Source organism: Eutrema salsugineum, unplaced genomic scaffold (assembly GCF_000478725.1).
Source record: "Eutrema salsugineum unplaced genomic scaffold, Eutsalg1_0 scaffold_14, whole genome shotgun sequence".
In the NCBI taxonomy this organism is placed as follows: domain Eukaryota; kingdom Viridiplantae; phylum Streptophyta; class Magnoliopsida; order Brassicales; family Brassicaceae; genus Eutrema; species Eutrema salsugineum.
In genome coordinates, this window is record NW_006256877.1 from 6,771,358 (window position 1) to 6,794,194 (window position 22,837).

Here is a 22,837-nt window from a genome sequence, read left to right on the forward strand (position 1 = left end):
CAACATTAAAGATATTTATCACCTTTGAATTACGATATCTGAAATTATTAGCCATAATTTCAAATTTATGTATAACATTTTTACACATTCCCTAATATAACAAATTTTTTGAAAACTATAAATTAAAAAGAAATATCTCTATAAATGAATTAATATTAATTTATGGACAGTAATATATCTATAATTTAATAAATTTTTAAAATTCTAGCATAAATTTGATAATCCTAGACAAGACTTTATCTTTCAATAATACAGCTATGATTCAATAAATAGAGTCCAAACCCAAGAAATAAAAACCTCAGTTTCTCCAACGCTCTTCCCGAAAAAATCAATCATATCTTCAACGTGACCAGAAACAACACACGAAGAAGACGAAACACAAATAAAAACACAAAAGAAGAAGAAAATAGAAAGGCACCAACAGCTCTCGTGATCTTCCCGCCTTTTTCCCCGGAAAAGTCTTATCGAGCTTTTAAACTTTCCAAAAAAGGGATTGGATCGAAGTTTCCGGTTTCGGATTCGAGATTCGATTCGACTTTTCCCCAGAGAGATCGCCGGAGATTTGGATTCGATTGAGAAAATTGGATCGATTCACGGATTGATGGGGCGTCTCCGGCGACGGCAAGAGAGTGTAGCCGAGGAAGATGATTTAAACGACGACGTTTCATCGAGAAGAGGTAAATTGAGCTTGGCCGAGTCGTTTCGGTGGCTAGATTCCTCCGAGCATCAGCAAATTGAATCCGATGGTTCAAAAGGCCATCGATTCATCATTCATCCCAAAAACAGGTTCTCTCTTCTTCTCTCTAAATAAGTAATTTGTTTTTAATTGTTTCTTTTTCGAAATGTGATTTTAGTCAGTTTTATTGAGTTTTTATTGGATGATAATAACGTAGAATTTGTTTTTTGTCTTCTTTACTTGAAAATTGAAATCTAGAAAATATCTTTTTTTTTAATCCAAAAAAAAACAAAGCTTACTCGTTTTAGCTGTTAGGAAAAAAACATCATAATATTTGCCTGTCTATTTAAAATATGAAAATTTGTTTTACAAGATTTGGGATTTTTTTAAAAATAAAAAACTCCTTCCGTATCAAATGAATTTATGTTAGGCCCTTTAACAAAAAAAAAATAATCAAATGGATGTATGTTGAGTTTTTTTCACACATATTAATTTCGTTTTATAAATAATAATTCTTATTTTATTTAAACAAACAAATAAAGAAGGACATAAAATTCACATTAAATTAATTATGCAGGAAAAATAGAGAATATGTATTTTCAAAAATGTTTATCAAGGAATAATCTTAGCACATAATTCGAAAGTGATTAGATCATTAGATGCCAATTAGGTGATTGTTATAGATATGATCACTAATTTGTTTTTGGTGGGGCACCTAATATTAGTTTTTTTTTTGGAAGACTCGTATTCTTGTGTTTTTGTCTTTGAAACCTCATGTAGATCAAAGCATTTTGCTTTATTTACGAACGACCAAGTGGTAACTTTAAAATGGGATTGGTACAAATTCTAGATAACATCGATTTTTTTTTCTTTAAATATAAGCCTTACGTTAAACAGCTTGAATCCACTAGAGGAAATGCTGGTACACTCCCATAGTCCCATAAATGTCTATACTTGTGTTTTTTTTTTTACGACACTTGTTGGTTTTTTTAATAGTAATTTAGAGAAATGTTTTACTAGTTATATAGATGTATTGGAGATCAAATTATTAATGTTCCGCCAATTGTGCCGTAGCCAGAGGGCACACGTGGGCGTTCATCCACCTGTAACCTTAATAAAAAAAGCATTATTATAAAATTAGTTTAAAATGTCAAACTTCTACTAAAAAACTAAGAATGTTACGACATAAAAAAACAAAAAATGTTAGTATGTTACCAGTCTACTAAATTGAAATTTATAAGTTCGATCGATAAGTGCAATTTTCAAAAATTTTATTTATTCTAAGCTTTTTTCGAAATATAGCACCATTATTTTTTTTAATAATGACTTAAAACGTTTTTCTAATAGAGAAATTCTAAACTGAAAAAAAAAACCCAAACATAATTCTTCAATTTTGCCTGTAATTCTTTAGGATAAAAGAATATTTTCACACAATAATTTGTGTTATTTTAGGAATTTTTGTTTAGAACAAATTTTCATTTTTACGCTGTTTTCAGGCATTTCTCAAAATATCGAATTAGAATATAAAAAGAATTAGCAAATATAATATATCTATTATATTAAAACAGAAGTATATTTAGTGCTTGTTTTCAAACACTTTCATATTTTTTTAAAAATTATTTTATTTTATATTTATATTTAATTACGAAAATTAGGATTAGTTTAGATATTTTTAGATTCTCCTTAAATATAAATGATAAGTAATTTTAAAAAATTATTTTATATTGATATTTAATTTCGAAAATTAGTTATTAATTTAAATATTTTTAAATTTCTTGAACTATAGTCATATTTAAATAAAATTTCAAATTATTCTAGATTTTTAATAATTATATTTAATTACAAAATTTAGATTTAATTTAATTTAAAATTTAAAAAAATTTATAATTAATTTTTATTACAAAAATTTAGGTAATAATTTTAGTTACTTTAGAATTCTTTAAATATAGGTTAAATTTAATTTTAAATTTTAAATTTAAATTGTACTTTTAAATTTAAAAAATGATTTAAGGCAACTAAACAGATAGATTAGCCAAATTATAGATATAAATTATTTATATGTAAATTCACATAAAAATTACATAATTAAATTTACATAATTAAAATCACATAATAACAAAGTTTATAATTAACATTAGATCGAAATATATTTAATTAACTCATATTCTTATTCTACAAATATACAAATCTATACTATTTAAAATTAAAACATGATAACAAAATGTTGATAAATTGATGAAAAGTTTAACACATTTTATTCTCATTATTTTTCATATTTGAAAAATTGAAAAATGAATATTTTTGATTTAAAAAAATAAATAAATAATAAAAACAACTTATATTTAAATAAAAAAATAAATACAAATTATATTTAAAAAAAAAATTTCCGTGCGGACACACGAGATTAGAATCTAATTTATCATTAAAAATGTAATAAAAATATACAATAAATAAAAATACTCTTTTCGATAACACCTAATTATAACTGCTTTTGTGATTTTAACTATAAAATAATAGGGGATTACCAGTCAAAACCAATAAAAAAAATTGTCAAATTGGTAAGGCAAACTACTAGTCCAGCTACCTCGATCTAATTAACAAATTAAAAATTTAAACATTGGTGCTTGCATTTAATAATATATCTTCATTTGGAGTTTCGATAAATATTGCGTTTAGATACATTACTTATTTGATGTGAGGTATATAGATCAAGATTACATTTTTCAGAAATCCTTGGATTAGAGACATGATATTAATAAAAAGTGTGGTAAAAACGAGCAGGTGGTACAAGGCATGGGAACTGTTTATATTGGTGTGGGCAATATACTCCTCTTTGTTCACTCCCATGGAGTTTGGTTTCTTCCGTGGTCTGCCTGAGAATCTCTTTATACTTGACATCGTTGGTCAGATCGCATTTTTGGTCGATATTGTTCTTCAATTTTTCGTCGCTTTCCGTGATAGCCAGACATACAAGACTGACTATAAACCAGCACATATTGCTCTCCGGTCAGTTATATGTATGGACATTTACAAGCATTTCTCTATTTATGCTTTATATATATAGCTTTTAACTGATGAAATTTTGTCTTTTCGCATCATTTTCTTAGGTACTTGAAGTCGCATTTCTTCTTGGATTTTGTCAGTTGCTTCCCGTGGGATCTTATCTACAAGGTATTACTTTTTGCTTTCTAGCTAGCCTTTCTCAAATCTTCAAGAAAAAAAGTATATTTATGGTTTTTGTTATTCGGTTTTAAATTTTAATGGTTTTGTAGAAACTTATTTTTATTGGTTTTGGTTTGGTTTGTTTTGACTCAATCTTTGTTTGGTTAGGTTCATATTTATCAGGTTTATAAAAACTGAAAGCAAATAGAAACCATTTGTATTTCGTCTGGTTTGGTTAGCGTCTTCTTCGATCTTTAATTATTAGGTTTGTTTATATTGGACTTATAGAAAGTTAAAATCATTTGTATATTGTATGGTTTGGTTCGGTTTTTACTGCAATTTTGGTTAATTTGGTTAGGGAATGTTTAGGTCAAAGTAGTTTTAAAGAATAGACAAAATAAGTATTTATCTAACTACATCTGTATAAGATGGCTACCGGCTACGTATATTTTTACAAATATATAAATTCAAATGAACTGTTCAACTTGTTAAAATCGATTTCAATGTAATAATAAACTATAAAAAATAAACAAAATAATTGTTTCAGTCTCAAAAAATATTTAAATAAGTATATTGATTTAATGTGATTTCATATATTTGAAAGAAAAATAAAATCATATGAATTTCGGTTTATTCAGTTTGGTTACACAAAAAACACTTACTTTTTGATTTCTAAATGGTAACCAATTGCGTTGTTAACACATTGTGATTTAAACAGTTCGGTTTAGATTCGGTTAAGTTTGGTTTATACGCCCACCTATATAATTTTGAAACTATTTTTCTTGCAGGCATCAGGGAAACACGAGCTGGTTAGATACATATTGTGGATAAGACTGTTTCGTGTGCGCAAAGTGATCGAGTTTTTCCAAAGGCTTGAGAAAGACACAAGAATCAACTATCTCTTCACAAGAATCTTGAAGCTCGTCTTCGTCGAAGTTTACTGTACTCACACTGCTGCTTGCATCTTCTATTACTTGGCCACCACTCTTCCTCCTGAAAACGAGGGTTACACTTGGATCGGTAGCTTAAAGCTAGGAGACTATAGCTACGAGAATTTCCGACAAATCGATATCTGGAAACGTTACATCACGTCTCTCTACTTCGCCATTGTCACTATGGCCACTGTCGGTAAAACAGAGCAAAATTCTAATGATCATTTTGATTAGTTATGATCATTAAGATCTTTATAGGTTTCTTGTTTTTGTTTTTCTTGGCTTAAGGTTATGGAGACATACACGCGGTGAATCAGAGGGAGATGATATTCGTAATGATATATGTTTCTTTTGATATGGTTCTCGGTGCGTACCTGATCGGTAACATCACTGCTTTGATTGTGAAAGGATCAAACACAGAGAGGTTTAGAGATAAAATGAATGACCTCATAAGTTTCATGAACCGAAAGAAACTTGGGAGAGACCTTCGTGGCCAGATTACGCGTCACGTGAGATTGCAGTACGACAGTAACTACACAGATACTGTCATGCTTCAAGACATCCCTGCTTCGATCCGTGCCAAGGTACGCTAATAATTGATTTGCTAATCATTTGCTAGTAGTATAGTAGTAAAATTCATCAATGGATGCTTTTTCTATTTCCTTTGCAGATTGCGCAGTTGTTGTATTTGCCTTATATTGAGAAAATCCCTCTCTTTAAAGGCTGCTCATCGGAGTTTATAAATCAGATAGTTATAAGGCTCCATGAAGAGTATTTTCTTCCAGGAGAAGTAATCACAGAGCAAGGAAACGTCGTGGATCATTTATATTTCGTCTGTGAAGGTTTACTTGTAAGTAAGATCTCGTTGTGTTTTGTGTTTGTGTCTTTGTCTCTTTTATATGTCTCACTTTTATGGCTTTTTATAGGAGGCTCTTGTTACAAGAACAGATGGATCAGAAGAGAGTGTGACGTTTCTTGGGCCTCACACTTCTTTTGGAGATATCTCCATCATTTGCAACATCTCTCAGCCTTTCACAGTTAGGGTTTGTGAACTATGTCATCTTTTACGCCTCGATAAAGACTCTTTCTCGAACATACTCGAGATTTATTTCCAAGACGGACGCAAAATCTTGAACAATCTTATGGAGGTATACTCTCTTTAAAACCCTTTTTATTTCATTGAACTTGGATCATGTATATTGAGAAAATCTTGCAACTTGATCGCTGTTTTTGGCAGGGGAAGGAATCAAATGAGAGGATAAAGAAGCTAGAGTCAGACATTATGATTCACATTGGGAAACAAGAAGCAGAACTTGCATTGAAAGTAAACAGTGCAGCTTTCCAGGGAGATATTTACCAGCTTAAAAACTTAATCCAAGCAGGAGCCGATCCTAACAAAACTGATTACGATGGAAGATCACCACTTGTACGTTTTTTCGCTTATCTTCAATCTCGCTTTTGCTCCACGAAATATTAATCTTTTTGAACCTGTAATTGATATGTCTTCTTCATATGCAGCATCTTGCAGCATCTAGGGGATATGAAGACATCACATCGTATCTTATTCAAGAAGGTGTTCATATCAATCTAAAAGGTAAAAAATGGAAATTTGATATCGAATATAATGGGAAAGGTTACATTGTTGTATGCTTAACGCTTTGCTCATAAATTTGCGCAGATAAATTTGGTAACACGCCATTGTTAGAGGCTGTGAAAACTGGACAAGACAGAGTGATTAGTGTTCTTGTCAAAGAAGGAGCCTCCTTTGACCTAGAAGATTCAGGAAACTTCCTATGCACGGCAGTTGTGAAAAGCGACTCTGATTTTGTTAAGAGATTGCTCTCAAGCGGTATGGACCCTAACACTAAAGATTATGACCATAGAACCCCACTTCATGTCGCTGCCTCTGAAGGATTATACTTGATGGCTAAGATGCTAGTTGAAGCTGGAGCTAGCGTTGTCGCTAAAGACCGGTAAAATAATCATGTTGGAATGAATCATTCAATCATCAAAACCCTAAGCTTTAAATAACTTCATGAATCTTGTATTTGAAGGTGGGGAAATTCTCCGCTTGACGAAGCCAGAATGTGTGGAAACAAGAAACTGATTAAGTTAATCGAAGATGCAAAAACCGCACAGTTGTCTATCTACCCATCAAGCTCTCATGAACTACAAGGTACTCAAATGCTTTCCTTTAGACAATAAAACTCAAAAAAATGGATCTTTTGATACATATGTTGAAAAGCAGAGGAGAGGATCAAGAGACGAAAATGCACGGTGTTCCCATTCCACCCACGCGAGGCGGAAGACGAGCGTAGAAAGCATGGAGTTGTGCTTTGGATCCCAAGCGATCTTCAGAAACTCGTGGTAAACGCTGCGCAAGAGCTTGAGCTATCGGATGAAGCATCCTTTGTAATATTATCAGAAGACGAAGGTCGTATCACAGACATAGATATGATCAGTGATGGACAGAAACTGTATTTGACCAGTGATACTACTGATCAAACATAGTGATTGAACCAACTCCATATCATTTGATTCTTTCGATCATTTCCTACACATGAGTCATTTGAGTTTATATTGTTCTTATAGAGCTTTTTGACGCAACACAATGGATATATACATTGTAGATTATACTGATTCTATCTATTACAAAGGAGAAATGTACTTCATATATATATATATAAACCTATTTTACCATATTAAATATACGTTTAGTAAAAATTTGAACATGGATAAGACTACCACTAGTTTAAGACTGTATTAACAAAGCTTAATACATTGTTGTTGTCTGAAGTGTTTCTGAGCTGCCATACTTCCAGCCTTTGCGGTATCACCAATTTCTTTGCCTGCGTCACTAGAATCGGATGTTTTGGAAGAAGTAAAAAGTTGAAAAATAACGTCCATGACACATCCAAAAAGAGGAATAATAATATGCGAACAGAAATTGGATTTCACTTGATCCATTAATTTAAGGATGTATAGATATAAAGTTATCTTGATATATTTTGTGATATGCAAAAAAAAAAGTATTTGGAGAGCTGCGAGAGAAAAGTGGATGAGATGAAGATGAAAAGTGAAGAGAAGAAAAGTGGGTTTATAATGGGAAGAGACTTAGTCACCAAGAATCACGAATGAATTGGCTTAGCCCCCAAGATTCCAATGTTTTATCGTTCAATGTTTGTATACTTAGTTGAACACTAATTTGTCTTTTACGAAGATTAAATATATTTAACTAACATATGATAGTCATCTTGTAATTTTTTGTTTTGCCGTTTTGCTTAAGGTATGGTTAGATTATAACTAAAATTGTAACCGATAATGTAAACATTCAGATTTATCCGTAATGTATGTGACAAAATTCTTAGAGAACGAAGTTGATTAGTTATATCATCCAACCATATGCATGGCTCTAAAAATACTTCGAATTTAAAAGTTAAACATGTTTAATCTTGAAACAATCATGAAGAATGGGGTGGTTCACACAATTGGAAATAAGCGAGTCCGATGATCTATAGTGAAAAACACAGGTCTAAGAAACTTAAGTTTTAATATTTATAATTGATTTGAATCTATATTAGTTCTCTCTTACATTATAAGATTGTTTCTGAGAAGTTTTACTATATTAGTGAAAATCACAGGGCTCCTCGCACGACGGTGGTGCAGAGTCAACGGCGTCGCTGGTCTCTGCTGTGGAGGAAGGAAGCCTTCTTGCGTGGCCGGTTTCTTCTCCTCGTCCACCTTGTTTTCCTCTCGGCGTTTTCTCTCTCTCTCGGTGGCTGACGTTTTTTGTTTCCACGGTTTCCTCGGGTCTCCTCATGGTCTCTGACTTTTCTTGGTGGTGGTGTGGTGGCTTGCTTCGCCTTCTCCCGATTTAAGACCCTCCAAAGCCTCACCTTCTTTGTCTCGTTTCTGAGGCAGCGGAGTGATGGCGTTGTAGATCTGTCTTCCTCGACTCCAGCGATAGTGTGTGTTTGTCTCCCGGCTAAGGTGTCGCGACATTTCTGATCCAATGGCTGGTCTCAGAGTGGTGGCCCTCGCTTGTTCCAGTTTGTGCAGCTTCACCGGCGGTGTCCTTTGCGGTGGTTTTTTAACTAGTGGCTTGGCAGATGCTCTCTCTCGTCTCGACGATGAAGCTCTTGTGCCGTCTTCCATCGGTGTAGCCTTGGTTCTTCGGCGGTGTGTGTTTGTCCAGCTCGGATTGGCAGACTCTCGTTAGGGTTTTTGGTTTTCGGTTAGAGATGACTCCGTTCGGTGAAGGCGGTAGAGCAAATCAGGTGGAGAAATAGAGGTGCCGGTTTGTTGTTACGGCTACCTTGCAATTGTGGGATTTGGTTCCCTTTGAGAGTTCGGTCTGCGGGAGTGAACGTCGGAGCCCGCTTGGACTCCCTTATCGCCAATTGCCAATTAGTTCATAACACATACCGTGTTAGTTCTCGGAGAAGCTGTAGACTCTCCTCCCGGAGGTTTTGAGGACAGGCCTCGGGAGAAGGCTCGTGGCAACAACAATGCAAACTCTAGCTATTTGAGTTGCGGCAAAAATGAGATGGTCCACATTTTCTTTGCGTGCGATTGGTGTTTTCTCCACTAGTTTGACTCGGGTTTTAACTTTCATATTTTTCTAATCGGATTCTTTCTCTTTTGGTTTTTTATTGTATTCTTATTATTTTTGTTATTTTCTGTAGTTTTTGGTTAATCCACTTTCTTCATTGTATCTGTGTTTTCTGTAAAAAAAATTCAAAAATGGTATAAATCTTACCATTTTACCCAAAAAAAAAATTATGATATTTAATGTTTCAAGTATTGCTTTAAAAATATTACAGAAATGAGAAAACCATAACACCGATGATTTTGATATTATTTCGAAGTATGTTTTTTACGTATACATTTTCGAAGAAGTTGAAATTTCAAAGTAGTGTAGAAATCACGTATGAGTCTTATTATTCCGACAAGGGTATTGGCAAATACACTGTTTAGTACCTGCGATGTCACAGCCGCCATTTGCAGTTGGTCCAAATACAAATTTGCATGCTCGACCACATTTTCCATTAACACTGCACGGTCCAATAAATCTACCGTATATAAAAGTGGGATACCCCATTTTTCTGTTTAACATATTTGTTTGAACTGTTGGACCGTGCAATCTTAGACATTTGCAGTTGGTCCAAATACAAAAAAATTAATAGCACCTGAAAAAAAAATATTGAATTACAATATTTATGATATGTGCCTATGAATAGTGACCAAATCTAAAAATTCTAGCACATAATTATATATGAGTAAAGTTTAAAGATAAACAAATGCATACCTAAGTCTAACAAGTAACCTCACAATCAACTAGAACATTTGGGACATATGCCAATGAATAGAGTTGATGACATCAAAGTAATTGTTTGTGAAAAACAAGAGTTGAATTTCTGAATAGATAATTGTATACCTAAAAACATAACAAGGAAGATGATGGGGAGGACAAGTGAAGAAGCTGCTTTGGCCATTCATGTTTATTTTTCTTCTGTCTTAAATTTGTTACTAATCTATTGAATGGTGATAGATCTGAAAAGTTCAGAGATTAGTGAAAGGAGCTTTATTAAAATATATCTGAGGTGATCAACTTTTAGAAATACAAGTATTTCTTGTAGGTTTGAACTATTTGACTGTATGTATATGGTAGACTGTCTATATTTGACTGTATATTTGAAAAAGTCTTCGTATCTTATTCAAGTATATGATAAAGGTTTAATGAGGATATGCTACGTCAAGTATATGATAAAGGTTTAAAGGTTTAATGAGGATATGCAACCTTATCTTCTTCCCAATAGACATTAAAAAAAAACTACTTATATACAGACCAATCAAGTTTTATAGATGCTTTTAAAAAAATAAATGTTCAGAGGTCAATAAATATGAGAAACTATTTACATACATTTATATTTGGGCTAAATGGTAACCAAGCTCAATTCACTGTAAGTGTATTGTCTGAAGTGTCTCTGAGCTACCAGATTTCCTGCGATCTTGGTATCAACAACAATTTCTTTGCAAATGTCACAAGAACCGGATGTTCTTAAATACGTAAATAGGTGAAAAGAAAGTCCATGACACAACCAAGAAAGTCATTTGAAGATGTAAAGATATCTTAATTGAAATTTTTAAGATGCCAAAGAAAGTGTGTGCGATATGAAGAAGAAAAGAGAAGAGAAGTGTGTTTATATTAATGCGAAAAGACTTTTTTTTTAACATACAATGGTAAGAAACTTAAATTTTTAATTTTTAGACTTTAGAATTGTTTGGTCTCTTTTTGTAAGACAACATTCGACTTTAATTCGAATTTATTTTAGCTCTCTCTTACAACTAAGATTGTTTCTTACAACTTTCATTCATATCAAATGTCTGGAGTATTGCTTTAAAAAGTTTACCAAAAAAAAAAAAAACACCGATGATTTTGATATTATTTCGTTCGAATTATGATTTCTTACGTATACAATTTTGAAGAATCGGAGATCTCAAAGTAGTGCAGAAATCACATACGAATTTTAGCAGGCGGACAAGGGTATCTGCAAGCACACTGTTTAGTCCCTGAGATGTCACAAATGCCATCTGAAGCTGGTCCAAATACAAATTTGCATGCTCGATCACAATATCCAATAACATCACACGGTCCAATATATCTACCACATCCCATATTCTGTTCAACTGCATCAAAACAAAAGCTATATTAATTTTATACTTTGATACATATCAAATAATTTAATAGCACTTATAAAAAGAACCACAATATGATATGTGCCAATGAATAGTGACCGATTCTAAAAATTATAGCAGGTAATAAATGGAATTTTGTTAATATTGATATGAGTAGAGTATATAAAGCTATATGCTACAACATTTGGGACATATTCCAATGAGAAGATCTAGTTCGCTTTAAAAGTATTTGTTTGATCTTCACATTTTACCAAAAAAAAAAAATAGTATTTGTTTGTTGAAAAAAGAGAGTTGAATATAGTTTTATGAATAAAAACTTGCATACCTAAGGAAAACATAACTAGGAAGATGATGGGGAGAACAAGCGAAGAAGCTGTCTTGGCCATTCGTGTTTATTTTTGTTTTCTCTTAAAATTAGGTACTGATGTATTGATGTTGATAGATCTGAAAATTTTGGAGACTAGTGAAAGGAGCTTTATAGACTTATGAGGTGATCAAGTTTTTGAAATATAGGTTTGAAATATTTGACTGAAAATTTGAAATAGTTTTGGTATCTTAGTCAAATATATGGAAACGTTTTTTTATAGAAACTATGATACAGTTTTAATGAGGATATGCTACATCAAGGAAAAATCTCAATGTTATGACTGTCAACTACAATATCTTTAATAGTTATGATTGTAATTATGTTAGGATCATCCAATTTAGGCAATTAGATTTTAATATTTGACCATCTCTGATTTACTTGCGTCCCACGAGTAAGTGTGTAACCTAAGTTTACATAAGGTTACTAATTCAATTTAATCACACTTTATAAGATTTACATTCCTACAGGGGGTATCTTTCTTCACATAATCGTATCTGTGATTTGCAAAGAATGTTATTCTGTACAATTTATCTACTTTGTGAACACCTCTTTATCCTAAAAACATCAAAATGGTTTCTTGAGATACTTAAAAGTCCATTGAAGAATCAACACAATCATTATCATCATCACTCATCATCTTTATGTGTGTTCATCATCTTTAGCAAAGTAGAAAAATTGGATTATGTAATGGCTCAAAATTTGGTTGGTTTCTTCATGTGATATCAAAACCAGGTTAAACCGCAAACCGGGAGTATATCCGAGTTGGGTTGTATCAAAACCCATGAAAAGTTAGATCAATTATAAAACTGGATTGCACCGTCAAAAAACTGTAAAACCGAGAAACCGGCAAACCGCATTAAACCATGCTCAATTATTAAAAAAAGAAGGAAAGAAAAAAAGAAAGTAAACCTTGTCCCTTTGGTGTTTACTTTGTACGCTTGGGTCAAGAGCTTTACTGGTTCTATCGCCGGTCCGGTATTAAAAACATTGACAATTTGATTTACACAATCCGGTTTAGTTCGGTTAAGGATCTACGTTGACTCATCGTCGAGATTTGGAACTATTTGTCTTTCTCTCTCTCGATCGCTCAGCTCGAAACTCTGTTTCTCGGTCGTGCTCGCAATCTCCTCTACAAGTGAATCGCCTGAGGTTTATGTGAGTCGAATCCCTCTCTTTCTCTCGCTCTTTCTCAGTTTATTCCAATACGGTATCTAAAATTATAGACTTGTGGGTTCTCGAGATTGTTCTTACGCCATCTTCTTCGCTTTCTCTAGCGAGCTTCGAGTAAACTTTTCGATTGTTCTTGCTTTTTTCCCTTACATAGTTCATCAGATTCGACTTGTTTTGGTGATCTATTAACCTTTGATGAGTCTTTGGTTCAAATCAGACTAATTTCAATTATCATACCAAACATTTTGATCTTGGTTGATCAGAAATTGTTTGGTATATTGCGTGAAAGCAATCTCAGTGCCTAAATTTTGTTGGAATTATTCAGTGAAAAAGAAATTGTCATCTTTTTTGTCAGTCTTTTAACTCTTAGCTCGCTCATTTACGAAATAACTTTAAAAAATCTTGTCTTTAAGATGAGTTTACAATTACATAAGCAAGCTTTGGCCTTTTGAAGCTTCAAGCATCTTAATAGGAAACATTTTAGTGCTTGAAACATATCAAACATTTTATTCAGGAGGTGTTTGGTAATTTTGTGTGCTTGAAAGTTGTTGGAATTGTTTAGTGATAAAAATCTCATCTTTTTCTCAGGTTTAGCTTGAAAAACCTCAAATTTCTAATATTGTCTTGAGGATAAAGATGAGTTTACAGTTACATAAACTAGCTTTGGATTTTTTGAAGCTTCAAGCATCTTGATGGGTAGATGTATCTTCTTAATAGGGATCCATTGACTGATTTGATATGTGATTTGTTTCTTTTGGCAGAGTATTATTACATATATGCATCTCGCTGAATAAATCCTAGAAAGCCAAAGTTAACTAGTTTAGTTTGTGTCATACTCTGCCAGGCTTGGCCTAATAGGGCTAATTGACTGATTTGATTTGTGCTTTGCGTCATTTGGCAGAGTATTATTACCTATATTCATCTGGCTGATCAAACTTTATAAAGCCACAAGCAACAAGTGTAGTTTGAGCCATACTCTGCCACCAATGGTGGATGATACCTCGTCCCAAGCTTCACCTGAACCGCCACCACCGCCGGTAAGTTTCCCCTTACTCCTAAGATTAATGTCATTCTAAGTCACAGTCTTGCTAAATATATTGCTGGTTGTGGTGTATACTAGTTTCTGGAGGTGTTTTGTGAGGTTTCTGGTAAGGACTACCGATTCTCAGCTGGGACGAAAGCGGAATTTGCTGTCTCCGTGATCAATAGGAAGCTTGGTTCATTAAAATCCCGAGTGGTTTACATCGAAGCAGCAAAGGAAGGTGAAGAGCCCATCAGTTTTGGGGATGGAGCTTATCTTGCGGATTATGGACATGGTTGGAAGTTGAAGACAGTGGTTGACGCTGGAATTCCTGGTAATTAAGTTCTTTTCTGATTTCAGGATTTTGGATTCAAGAACATGTCTGCTCTTTGTGTAACCTTGGTTTCAATGTTCTTGTTTTTGATTAGCTGAATGCTTCTCATGTTGTTATATTTGCATAATTGTGAATTTGAAGCGTATGAGTTCTTGATCTCTTTCCAATCTTTCTTCTTGATCCAGGAACTGAGACAAAGAATGTTCTTCAGCGTCATCTACCTAGGCAGTTTCCTTCTGTTTCGTTCTCTAGTCCTCCTGTTTCATCATCGGTAAGTATCTTGAGTTTGTTAGTTCCTCAATACTTTACGCTTAGTTACTATTCAATGTCAAAACTTAAGTAGAGGGAAGAGAAACTTAAGCCGTTACTGATAAAAACTTTTTCCCTTATTCTTAAAGAGCTTGTTATTCTCACTTAACGTTCTCTAAAGCTCAGTTTCTAGCTTTGGACTTATATTCGGTTTCAAATCTCTTAGCTTTTTGTTCTGTGATTTACAATTTTGTGGTTTGGTTTGTAGGGTTCCAAAGACTCAAAGTCCCCTAGAGCTGAGAAACCAGAATTTGAAGGAGATCAAAGTCTGAAATACATTGGGAGAATATTGGTTGCATTTGTTTTGATGTTTATTCTTGGTGGTCTTTTCACAATGGCTCTTGAGAATCTTCCTAAACTAATTTTGCTATTTAACAATTCTTCTTCCATGTAACAATTGACACTCTCCCAAATACTAAGACATTTTGGAGATTAAGGTTGTTATCTCTATCACTCATTTGGCCAGCGCTAATTACAATAGATTTGTTAAAATAGATATAGTTTTATAAAATAAAGTTAATACTTGTAAAAATAAGGATTACTTGGTAAGAAGAACTAATTTAAGAATAGAAAAAGAGGAAATGTTTAACTTGATTAAGTAGTAAACAAAACGTAAACTCCATCTTGGATACTAATGATCTTTTAGAGTTGGAAAATGGAGTTTGGAATAAAAGATGGGAAATGTTTAACTATATAACCCTATTTCATATTTTATTCTTAACTCAAATATATTTTAAATTTTCTCAAATTTTCATTTTATTTTTAATTTTAAAATAGAGTAATGAGTACATTTCATATTTAGATAGTATTAGAAAGTAATATTTTTTAGTTATGTAGTTAACTAAGTGATAGAAAAAGTTTAAGAACAAAAATTATTCTATTAAAAAAATAATGAAATAGATATCTAGTGAACTAAATATCTAAAATGCAACAGTAATATATCTTATTTTATAAAGTTAAATAGTTCAAAATCATTAATTTACTTGATGGCAACACTTGCCAGAACAAGGAAATGCTAGATAATTCTGTGAATTTTCTGGTAAATAATCAAACAATATTTTCTCTACTAATTTGTTTTTCAGTTGCTGCGATAAATTTAAATAGTGTATTTATAAGTATGAAAAAAAATTAAACGATCTTTATAATGAAGTGGAGAGATTAGTTGGTTCGAAAATATGTAAACGTTATCTAGATACATCACACATTAATAGTGGTGGCGTGGATCTCTAAAGTGTGTATTCAGTACTAAATGCTCTTTGATATATATATATATATATATATTTTTTTAAAAAGATTTTGATTATAAATACATTTTTTTTACAATAGTAAATGAATAATATAGACAACTATTAATAAATAATATAAAAATTTACAATAATAAATGAATAATATAGACAACTATTAATAAATAATATAAAAATTAGTGAACGCTACAGGGATTCTACAACTGTTATTGTTCATCATAAAAAACCACTTTACTTCTATAAATGTGAAAGGTAAGCTATAGATAGAGAAAATGTTTACGTATAATTGAAAATTTATTAAAAATAAATATTTAATATAATTAAAAAATTATTTTATCATCTTTATCTTTATCTTCTTTTACTCTTCATTTTTCTTCATTTTTGTTTTTCTCTCATCTTTCTCCACTCTTTCACTCTCCATCTCTCCATTTCAGCTACTTGATTATCTTCTTTTTCTATTTTCTAGCTTGAATCCCTTTCATTCTGCTCAGAACAAAGGCTTCCTCTTAGTTATTCGAGTTAACTAAAGAAAATTTCATCTTCCATTGATAAAAGAGTGTGATGGTTGGAAAAATTTACATCTCTGAATGTATATTTAATGAAGGATGAAAACCAACGCTTGGTTTTTTTTGGTGTGATGATGATTAGTTTTCTATCTAGATCTGATTTTTCTTGTGATTTAAAATTTGGATATTTGTCATAGTCATTAATCTAGTTATCCGTGTCCATTGTCGATGATTTATTGAAAGTCAAATGGCGACGTTGCGGTTCTTCTTCGCCCATAGGAATCTATTTCTATTGGTGGGTCTCTAGCTAAATCTGATTTTTTGTGCTTTTTGATTTAGATAGTCGATATTAGTTGTTAAACTAGTTATCCGTTTAACTTAAACGTAGGCTTAACTCGTTGTTGTTATCGTTGCATTTTTACTTCATTTTTTTCTTTAATTATATAATCAAACAATTGATTAAATTCGATAACTATTGGTTTAACACATATATATTAAATTTCAGATATTATTGTTAGTATGTTAGTAGTGTCAGATATTATTGTTTAGCACAAAAATATTCTCTATAATAACTGAGTTAACAATATAACAAAATAAATATCTGCTAACAATATATATATATATATATACTAGGTTATCTGTAAACTTGAACTTCCAATTGATATCATTGTTAGCGTTAACATCCATAATATAGATGTTAACTTATGTCATGTTAACAAAATAAATATTACTAACTTTTACAAATTTTGCAAGTTGCGGTTTGAGGTTAAGAACTTGAAACGATCATACAAACTAAAATATAATTAAGCCCTGAAGAGGAAGATCTCTGATGGAGTGATGATGAAAAAGATATAACCTTGCGTACATATGATTCAGAAGAGTTCCTGACGGCCAAAACAAACGCCAAGAATTGATGGTGAAGAGGTTAGAGCTGAAGAAGACAGTCAAATAAATGTATTAATTGGATGTGTTAAATCATGATCTTGTTTTAAAGTTAAAAATTAGTTTGTTAACTCAGACTCCAGAATGTATGTTAACAGAATATGTTAACCAAACTATGTTAACTTGGTTAGCATACTATGTTTTTAAAAAAGTTTGTAATAGTTTGGCTAAAAGTATGTTATGTTGGTAACAACCACACATGCTAATTGTGTTATCTTTCCAATAGTTGTTAAATCGTAACTGATAACATTTGTAACTGCTAACTTTCATTGTAAACACAAAAACATCACGACAACGAACACAACAAAGAACTAGAGATTTAGTGAATTATATATTTATAGAAAATATTAACACTAGTCAGATAACTAGATTAGCGCATTATATGCTTAATTATTTTGATATATTTGTTAGCGTATTTTTAAGATGGAATCTAAATCTCGTAGGACCCACCAGCTTTTAAAATAGGGGCAATTATATTTATAAGACAAAAAACCTGTAGTATTGTCCCTTTAATACTTTTTCAAACTTTACCACTTTTAGACTTATATACCATTTTCTTATAATTACGAAAATTAAAAATAAAACTAATTTTCTAATTTGACCAAAAAAAACTAATTTTCTAATCTAAAAATTTTGAGAAAATTCAGAAAATAAAAGACAAATATATTTTGTACTACTTTTTTGCAAACAAAATTTTTAAAATAATTTTACAAATGTTCTACAAATTAATAGAAAGCATATTCTATAAATCTATAAATTTGTAGAATAGGTTATTTACTATTTCATTAGTTTTCTACGAAATATATAGAATTCGTTATCTACCGTTTTCTCTATGTTCTACAAAGTTATGAAACCGTATTCTACAACATGTTCATTTTTCTACAGTTTAGTAGAATTATGTTTCTATAGTTAACCATTTGTTCTACAACTTATTAAATTTTCATTTCTACATTAAACTCTTTGTTCTACAATTATAGAATAGTAATTCTATAAAACGGTTAACTAAATCTCCGAGAATCTAGGATGAGGTGTAGAAAATCTACATAATATATCTCTTTCTTTTTTAAATTATTTTATTTCTTAAATTATTTTAAAAAAAAATATTTTAGAAATTAAATTTTGGCGATAATTTTTTCTTCTTTCCATATCTTCACGTTTTTCTCATCATTCAACATACATCTTTTCATTTTTTTCTTTTGATTTTTGTTCTAATTACCGGAGTAAAGATTCGGTGGAAACTACATAGACAGAGAAGTTATCGGCGTCAAAATTTTTTTTTTCTTCGTCAAAGTTAGAAAATGGTAAGAGACGGATTCTACAAATTTTTTTGGGTAAATATAATTTTTTTTTTTACTTTTTTGTTTTAAAATTTAATCTGATTAAAATTATATACTAATAATTTTTATTATTCTGTGTAATTTCTATTTAAAAGATAAAAAGATAAATAATTTGTAGAAGTATTAAGGGAACAATTTCTAAGATAAAAGTATTAAGGGAATAATAGTAATGTTTTTTGTCATATATTTTTAATTATATCTTTTAAATATGTGTCAGATAACATAAGTTTTGTTCTCAAAAAAGCTTTGCATTTTCTCGATTCATTAAATACGATGTTAGATAATATTTTGCCTAAGATATCGATGATATCAGTAAATATAGGGGCAATCGGAAAATAAAAGTTTTACATCATTTTTTTACCTAATTTTTTTTATTACTTTGTATTTTCTTAATGTTTTGGTCAACGTTAATTTATACCTAAAGAAATACAAACTAAAATCAATAAAATTATAAGCCATATACTAAACAATTGAAAAATCTTCATGCAGATCTCGATGCCTGTTCAGTGAGTATTTAAGACGAAGTAAGACGAATAAGACAAAAGTTCTGAATCACCGAGTATTTTAAAGGGAAATTAGGTGGAAGAGCATGTTTCAGAGACCAAATTTACATTATTATTTTATTAAGTTTAATGGGTGAGAAATTACCCAGCACCCCATAGTCTTCTTTTTATCAATGGTAGTCGATATAAACTTCTAACACTGCAAACTTTTATTGTCTGACAATGTAAAATTTTTTGAACAAAAATTTCTCTTTCTTATTTAGTGAATTTTCGTCTACATATACACATCTTTCTCTGTCTTGTATTTGAATTACAAATTCAAATATTGGCTGGGTATTGTCTCTCGATATCCTCCATATTTTCTCTCTTTTTTTTTTCCGAAGCTTCTTCGACGGGAATATTCACAAGGCGAAATTCACTACCCCCGTTTCATTCCACCGCCGCAGAGTGACCGGTATAATATTCAATCTCAGCTTTTACTTCGTTTAGTAAGAACATATTTTCTGGTTTGGTCGTTTTCCACCAAATTTCATCTCTGTAATTATAGATCTATCATTTTGATGATTCTTAGAAACTCCTAAACTAGTTCACGGTCAGATCTACTTTCTGATACAGTTCTGAATAGTTGTTCCCGTACCTTTTAGTAGTCAACTAACAATATCTGTCTACTGATTATCCAGCATGGCCAACATTCCAGTAGTTCATACTACAACCTCCGTAAACGATGTTCTTCTCCAGATTCAGGATGTTCTGCTCGATATTTTGCTAGAAGTAGCTAAAAAAGCTCTGAAGGACGCTGTGTCTTTCGGTTGTTCATCTAGTACCTTAAATCGAATCCTGAAAAATCCTGCTGTCGTGAAGGTGATCAACATCGCCTCGTTCGTTAAAGATCCCACTTTAATGAATCGATACCCTTTTTTCTTCGAGTCAGCTATCAATTCCGGAAACCCTATTGCCTTGTACCTCCGAGGTATGTCCCAGGTCATTGTTGATTTCGATGTTTTAGGTTCCCTTACTTTCTTCAATCAGGCATCCAAGGGGGATGTTGACGCGGCGACTCTAATGGCTGCAATATGTGCCACTGCATGTGGTCACTATCCGTTCGCACTAGAGATGTTAGACCGTATAGATCGGTGGAGAAACCGCATGTGCCACATGATTCAGATTGGTGATGATGTGATGGACACAGCAAAATTAATGGTAGTTGATGACCGATGCAAGTTGCCTCAGGTCTTGACTGATTTTCCCAGATGTCATTGGAAACATCACCTCATTTGCTGCGAGCTGTGCTACCTGTACACCCAGTACCAAACTGCCAGATTCGTGTTCGATCCAAGATGTTAGATTTGTGTTTGATCTTTAATTTTCTGTTGCTTATATGTACTACCCTGAACTAATCCTTTTTTCTGTATCAACTACTAATATGTGACTATGTAATGTGTTCTCAGTAAGGACGTTGTATGTTCTCGTATTTCTAGTTTACTTCCTTTGTTTGTGAACTAGGTTCTTTCAATTATAGTCTTCTATATATTCATTTTGTAGTCGCTTATTTTTTGTATTAATAGTCCGCTATGATTCGTTACCTATTCCGACGGAATCAGGGAAATAACTTGAATAGCATTGTGGAAAGTCATAAATATCTCTATTTTTCTGTTCACCATAGACTCTTTGAGTAACACTAACATAGCGGTTTCTTCTTTGAGCGTGACAACTGCTTTTTGCTTTGGGAACCGCTAAAAATTGAATTTAAACCAAAAACTTATTCCAACCATCATTTCAAGTCTGCAACACATTTCTTCTCCTTTTATTTTCGTAGATGAACGCACAACCGTTTCGTCCTCTTTCTTTTCGATTTCTTTTCCTCTCGGTTTTCATTTAATTCAATAGTAACTCTCCCAGAATTACCAAAACCCTATTAGTACCAAGTCTGCACTTCATCTACACTGCACCGCTTAACACCTCATCCTCTTCTCCTGTTACCAGTGTAAGTCCTAATCTATCTTCCAGTTCAAAATCTTCTACACACACTGTTTTCCATTCGATTTTCCCAGTTTTTTTTTATCGTGTTTGAGGGTGATGCTAATTTTTTGTGTTGTCTGACTTGTATGTCTTTTACTATCTAGGTAGACCGCTTCCTATAGTTCAATATTATAGAAATTGTCAGATCTATATTTTGTGTAATAGCGTACTTATGCGCATCCGTATACAATAGCCAACTATTATTAGTGGACCACTTTCAACAACCGTCTACCCTGTAAGATCTACATATAATAGCTGAGTATCAGTTATTGCATTTTTTGATTTTAGTTGTCTTTCCAAACATCAGCACATCCCAAATATAAAAGCCGACTATCATTAGTGGACCACATCCAATCGATGGTTATCCTTATGGTCACATATATTATAGTTGACTATAATTAGTTGCATATTTTTGACATTGTTCCAATATGTAGAAAGCTATTAATAGTCACATTGAACAAAATATGTAGCATATTTTGACATCAGTAGTCATCTGCTGTTTTCAATAAGTAACCATCAGTACATCCATAGGTGGAGTCGCATCTAACACCTACAATACTCGTTTATTGTTTTGCAGTCATAACTCGATGAGTCCATTCCCGAAGAGGTTCTTCAAGTTCGGCTATGAACCTCCAAACAAGAAGGTAAACACGTACTTCCAGCTGAACTACCTCGATGCTATTACCTTCGCACTTGAAGATGACCAGATAGACAAGCTTATGGACTCCCAATTTGGGAAACTTTTTCAAGCTGGCAACAAGATCGCATCTTCCGTTAGGTTTCTCCACTTTCTGCTGTCTAGGCAACTCGTTACCAGTAAGAAGAAAGAGATATGGTGTCTTTTCTCTGGTCAGCCAATTCGTTTCTCGATGAGGGAGTTTGCTATTGCTACTGGTCTGGATTGCTCGACTCTACCTTCGACATCTGAAGGTGACGATGATGAAATCAAGAGTTACACTAAGCAATTGTTTGGGTCTGAGAAAAATGCAACTCCACTTTGGATAGCCAATACTCTTTTGGGCAGGCCGTACAAGGAGAAAGATATCAGATTCAAGCTTGCTTGTCTACTACTAGTTGACGGGATAGTGTGTCCCACCTCTAAGAATACAAAAATTAATGGGGATCATATCTTGATGGTTAGAGATGTTGATGAATTTCTCTCCTATCCTTGGGGTCGCAAATCGTTTGACATCACCATGGAAAGCATCAAAACGAGAACTGCTACTCTGTCCAATCTCTGTCAGCCGACCTGTGCGATTCAGGGCTTCTTACACGCTCTTCAAATGGTGGTTTTAGCTTGCGTCCCCAACTTGTTGTCTAAGAATGTTAAGGGGAAGAAACCAAGCTTAGCTGATGATGATGAGGACGACGATGATTTCCCATTACTACGCCCCGGTGCCCAGAAACCAATTACACTTCAGATGAATCATGTTAGAATGGTTGACAAAGACGATAAGGTACCCAACTAATTTATAGTCAACTACTTCATGTACATGTAAATCATACTGTTAGAAAATAGAACACTAAGAGTAGTTGACTACTATTACTAGGTCGTTGTAAAACACATCCTTGAAGATGAGGACTCAGTCTCGACGAGGAGGATATATTCCACCCAG

The 22,837-nt window shown here is 32.5% G+C and overlaps 3 protein-coding genes across 4 annotated transcripts; all 3 read left to right on the forward strand.

Moving 5' to 3' along the window:
* Nucleotides 1–270: 270 nt before the first annotated feature.
* LOC18022805 (potassium channel GORK) lies at nucleotides 271–7,426 on the forward strand. 2 transcript variants are annotated; one of them, XM_006405808.2, is made up of 12 exons: nucleotides 271–786; nucleotides 3,458–3,682; nucleotides 3,784–3,847; nucleotides 4,627–4,966; nucleotides 5,059–5,354; nucleotides 5,441–5,620; nucleotides 5,697–5,918; nucleotides 6,008–6,196; nucleotides 6,289–6,364; nucleotides 6,449–6,743; nucleotides 6,825–6,946; nucleotides 7,019–7,426. In XM_006405808.2, the coding sequence occupies exons 1-12, from the start codon at nucleotides 602–604 to the stop codon at nucleotides 7,279–7,281; spliced, it is 2,457 nt and encodes an 818-aa protein (XP_006405871.1). In that variant the 5' UTR covers nucleotides 271–601; the 3' UTR covers nucleotides 7,282–7,426. The 2 variants fall into 2 exon arrangements, with proteins under 2 accessions (XP_006405871.1, XP_024014683.1); XM_024158915.1 differs by lacking the exon at nucleotides 271–786 and having other exon boundaries at nucleotides 3,587–3,693.
* A 5,472-nt stretch (nucleotides 7,427–12,898) lies between these two features.
* LOC18022808 lies at nucleotides 12,899–15,123 on the forward strand. Its single transcript, XM_006405811.2, has 5 exons — nucleotides 12,899–12,991; nucleotides 13,908–14,043; nucleotides 14,127–14,361; nucleotides 14,547–14,632; nucleotides 14,879–15,123. The coding sequence occupies exons 2-5, from the start codon at nucleotides 13,993–13,995 to the stop codon at nucleotides 15,062–15,064; spliced, it is 558 nt and encodes a 185-aa protein (XP_006405874.2). The 5' UTR covers nucleotides 12,899–12,991; nucleotides 13,908–13,992; the 3' UTR covers nucleotides 15,065–15,123.
* Nucleotides 15,124–21,808: 6,685 nt separating this feature from the next.
* LOC112088446 lies at nucleotides 21,809–22,690 on the forward strand. The gene has a single exon (XM_024158727.1). It carries the CDS (start codon nucleotides 21,809–21,811, stop codon nucleotides 22,688–22,690), a length of 882 nt encoding a protein of 293 aa, XP_024014495.1.
* The last annotated feature ends 147 nt before the right edge of the window (nucleotides 22,691–22,837 follow it).

Bases quoted from the DNA above. Each gene is read 5' to 3' on its own strand.
- LOC18022808 (XM_006405811.2), top strand. From the start codon at position 13,993: ATGGTGGATGATACCTCGTCCCAAGCTTCACCTGAACCGCCACCACCG. The intron at 14,044-14,126 runs GTAAGTTTCCCC...GGTGTATACTAG, and splicing joins CTGAACCGCCACCACCGCCG to TTTCTGGAGGTGTTTTGTGA. The intron at 14,362-14,546 runs GTAATTAAGTTC...TTCTTGATCCAG, and splicing joins GGTTGACGCTGGAATTCCTG to GAACTGAGACAAAGAATGTT.
- LOC18022805 (XM_006405808.2), top strand. From the start codon at position 602: ATGGGGCGTCTCCGGCGACGGCAAGAGAGTGTAGCCGAGGAAGATGAT. The intron at 5,919-6,007 runs GTATACTCTCTT...TGTTTTTGGCAG, and splicing joins TCTTGAACAATCTTATGGAG to GGGAAGGAATCAAATGAGAG. The intron at 6,947-7,018 runs GTACTCAAATGC...GTTGAAAAGCAG, and splicing joins AAGCTCTCATGAACTACAAG to AGGAGAGGATCAAGAGACGA.
- LOC112088446 (XM_024158727.1), top strand. From the start codon at position 21,809: ATGAGTCCATTCCCGAAGAGGTTCTTCAAGTTCGGCTATGAACCTCCA.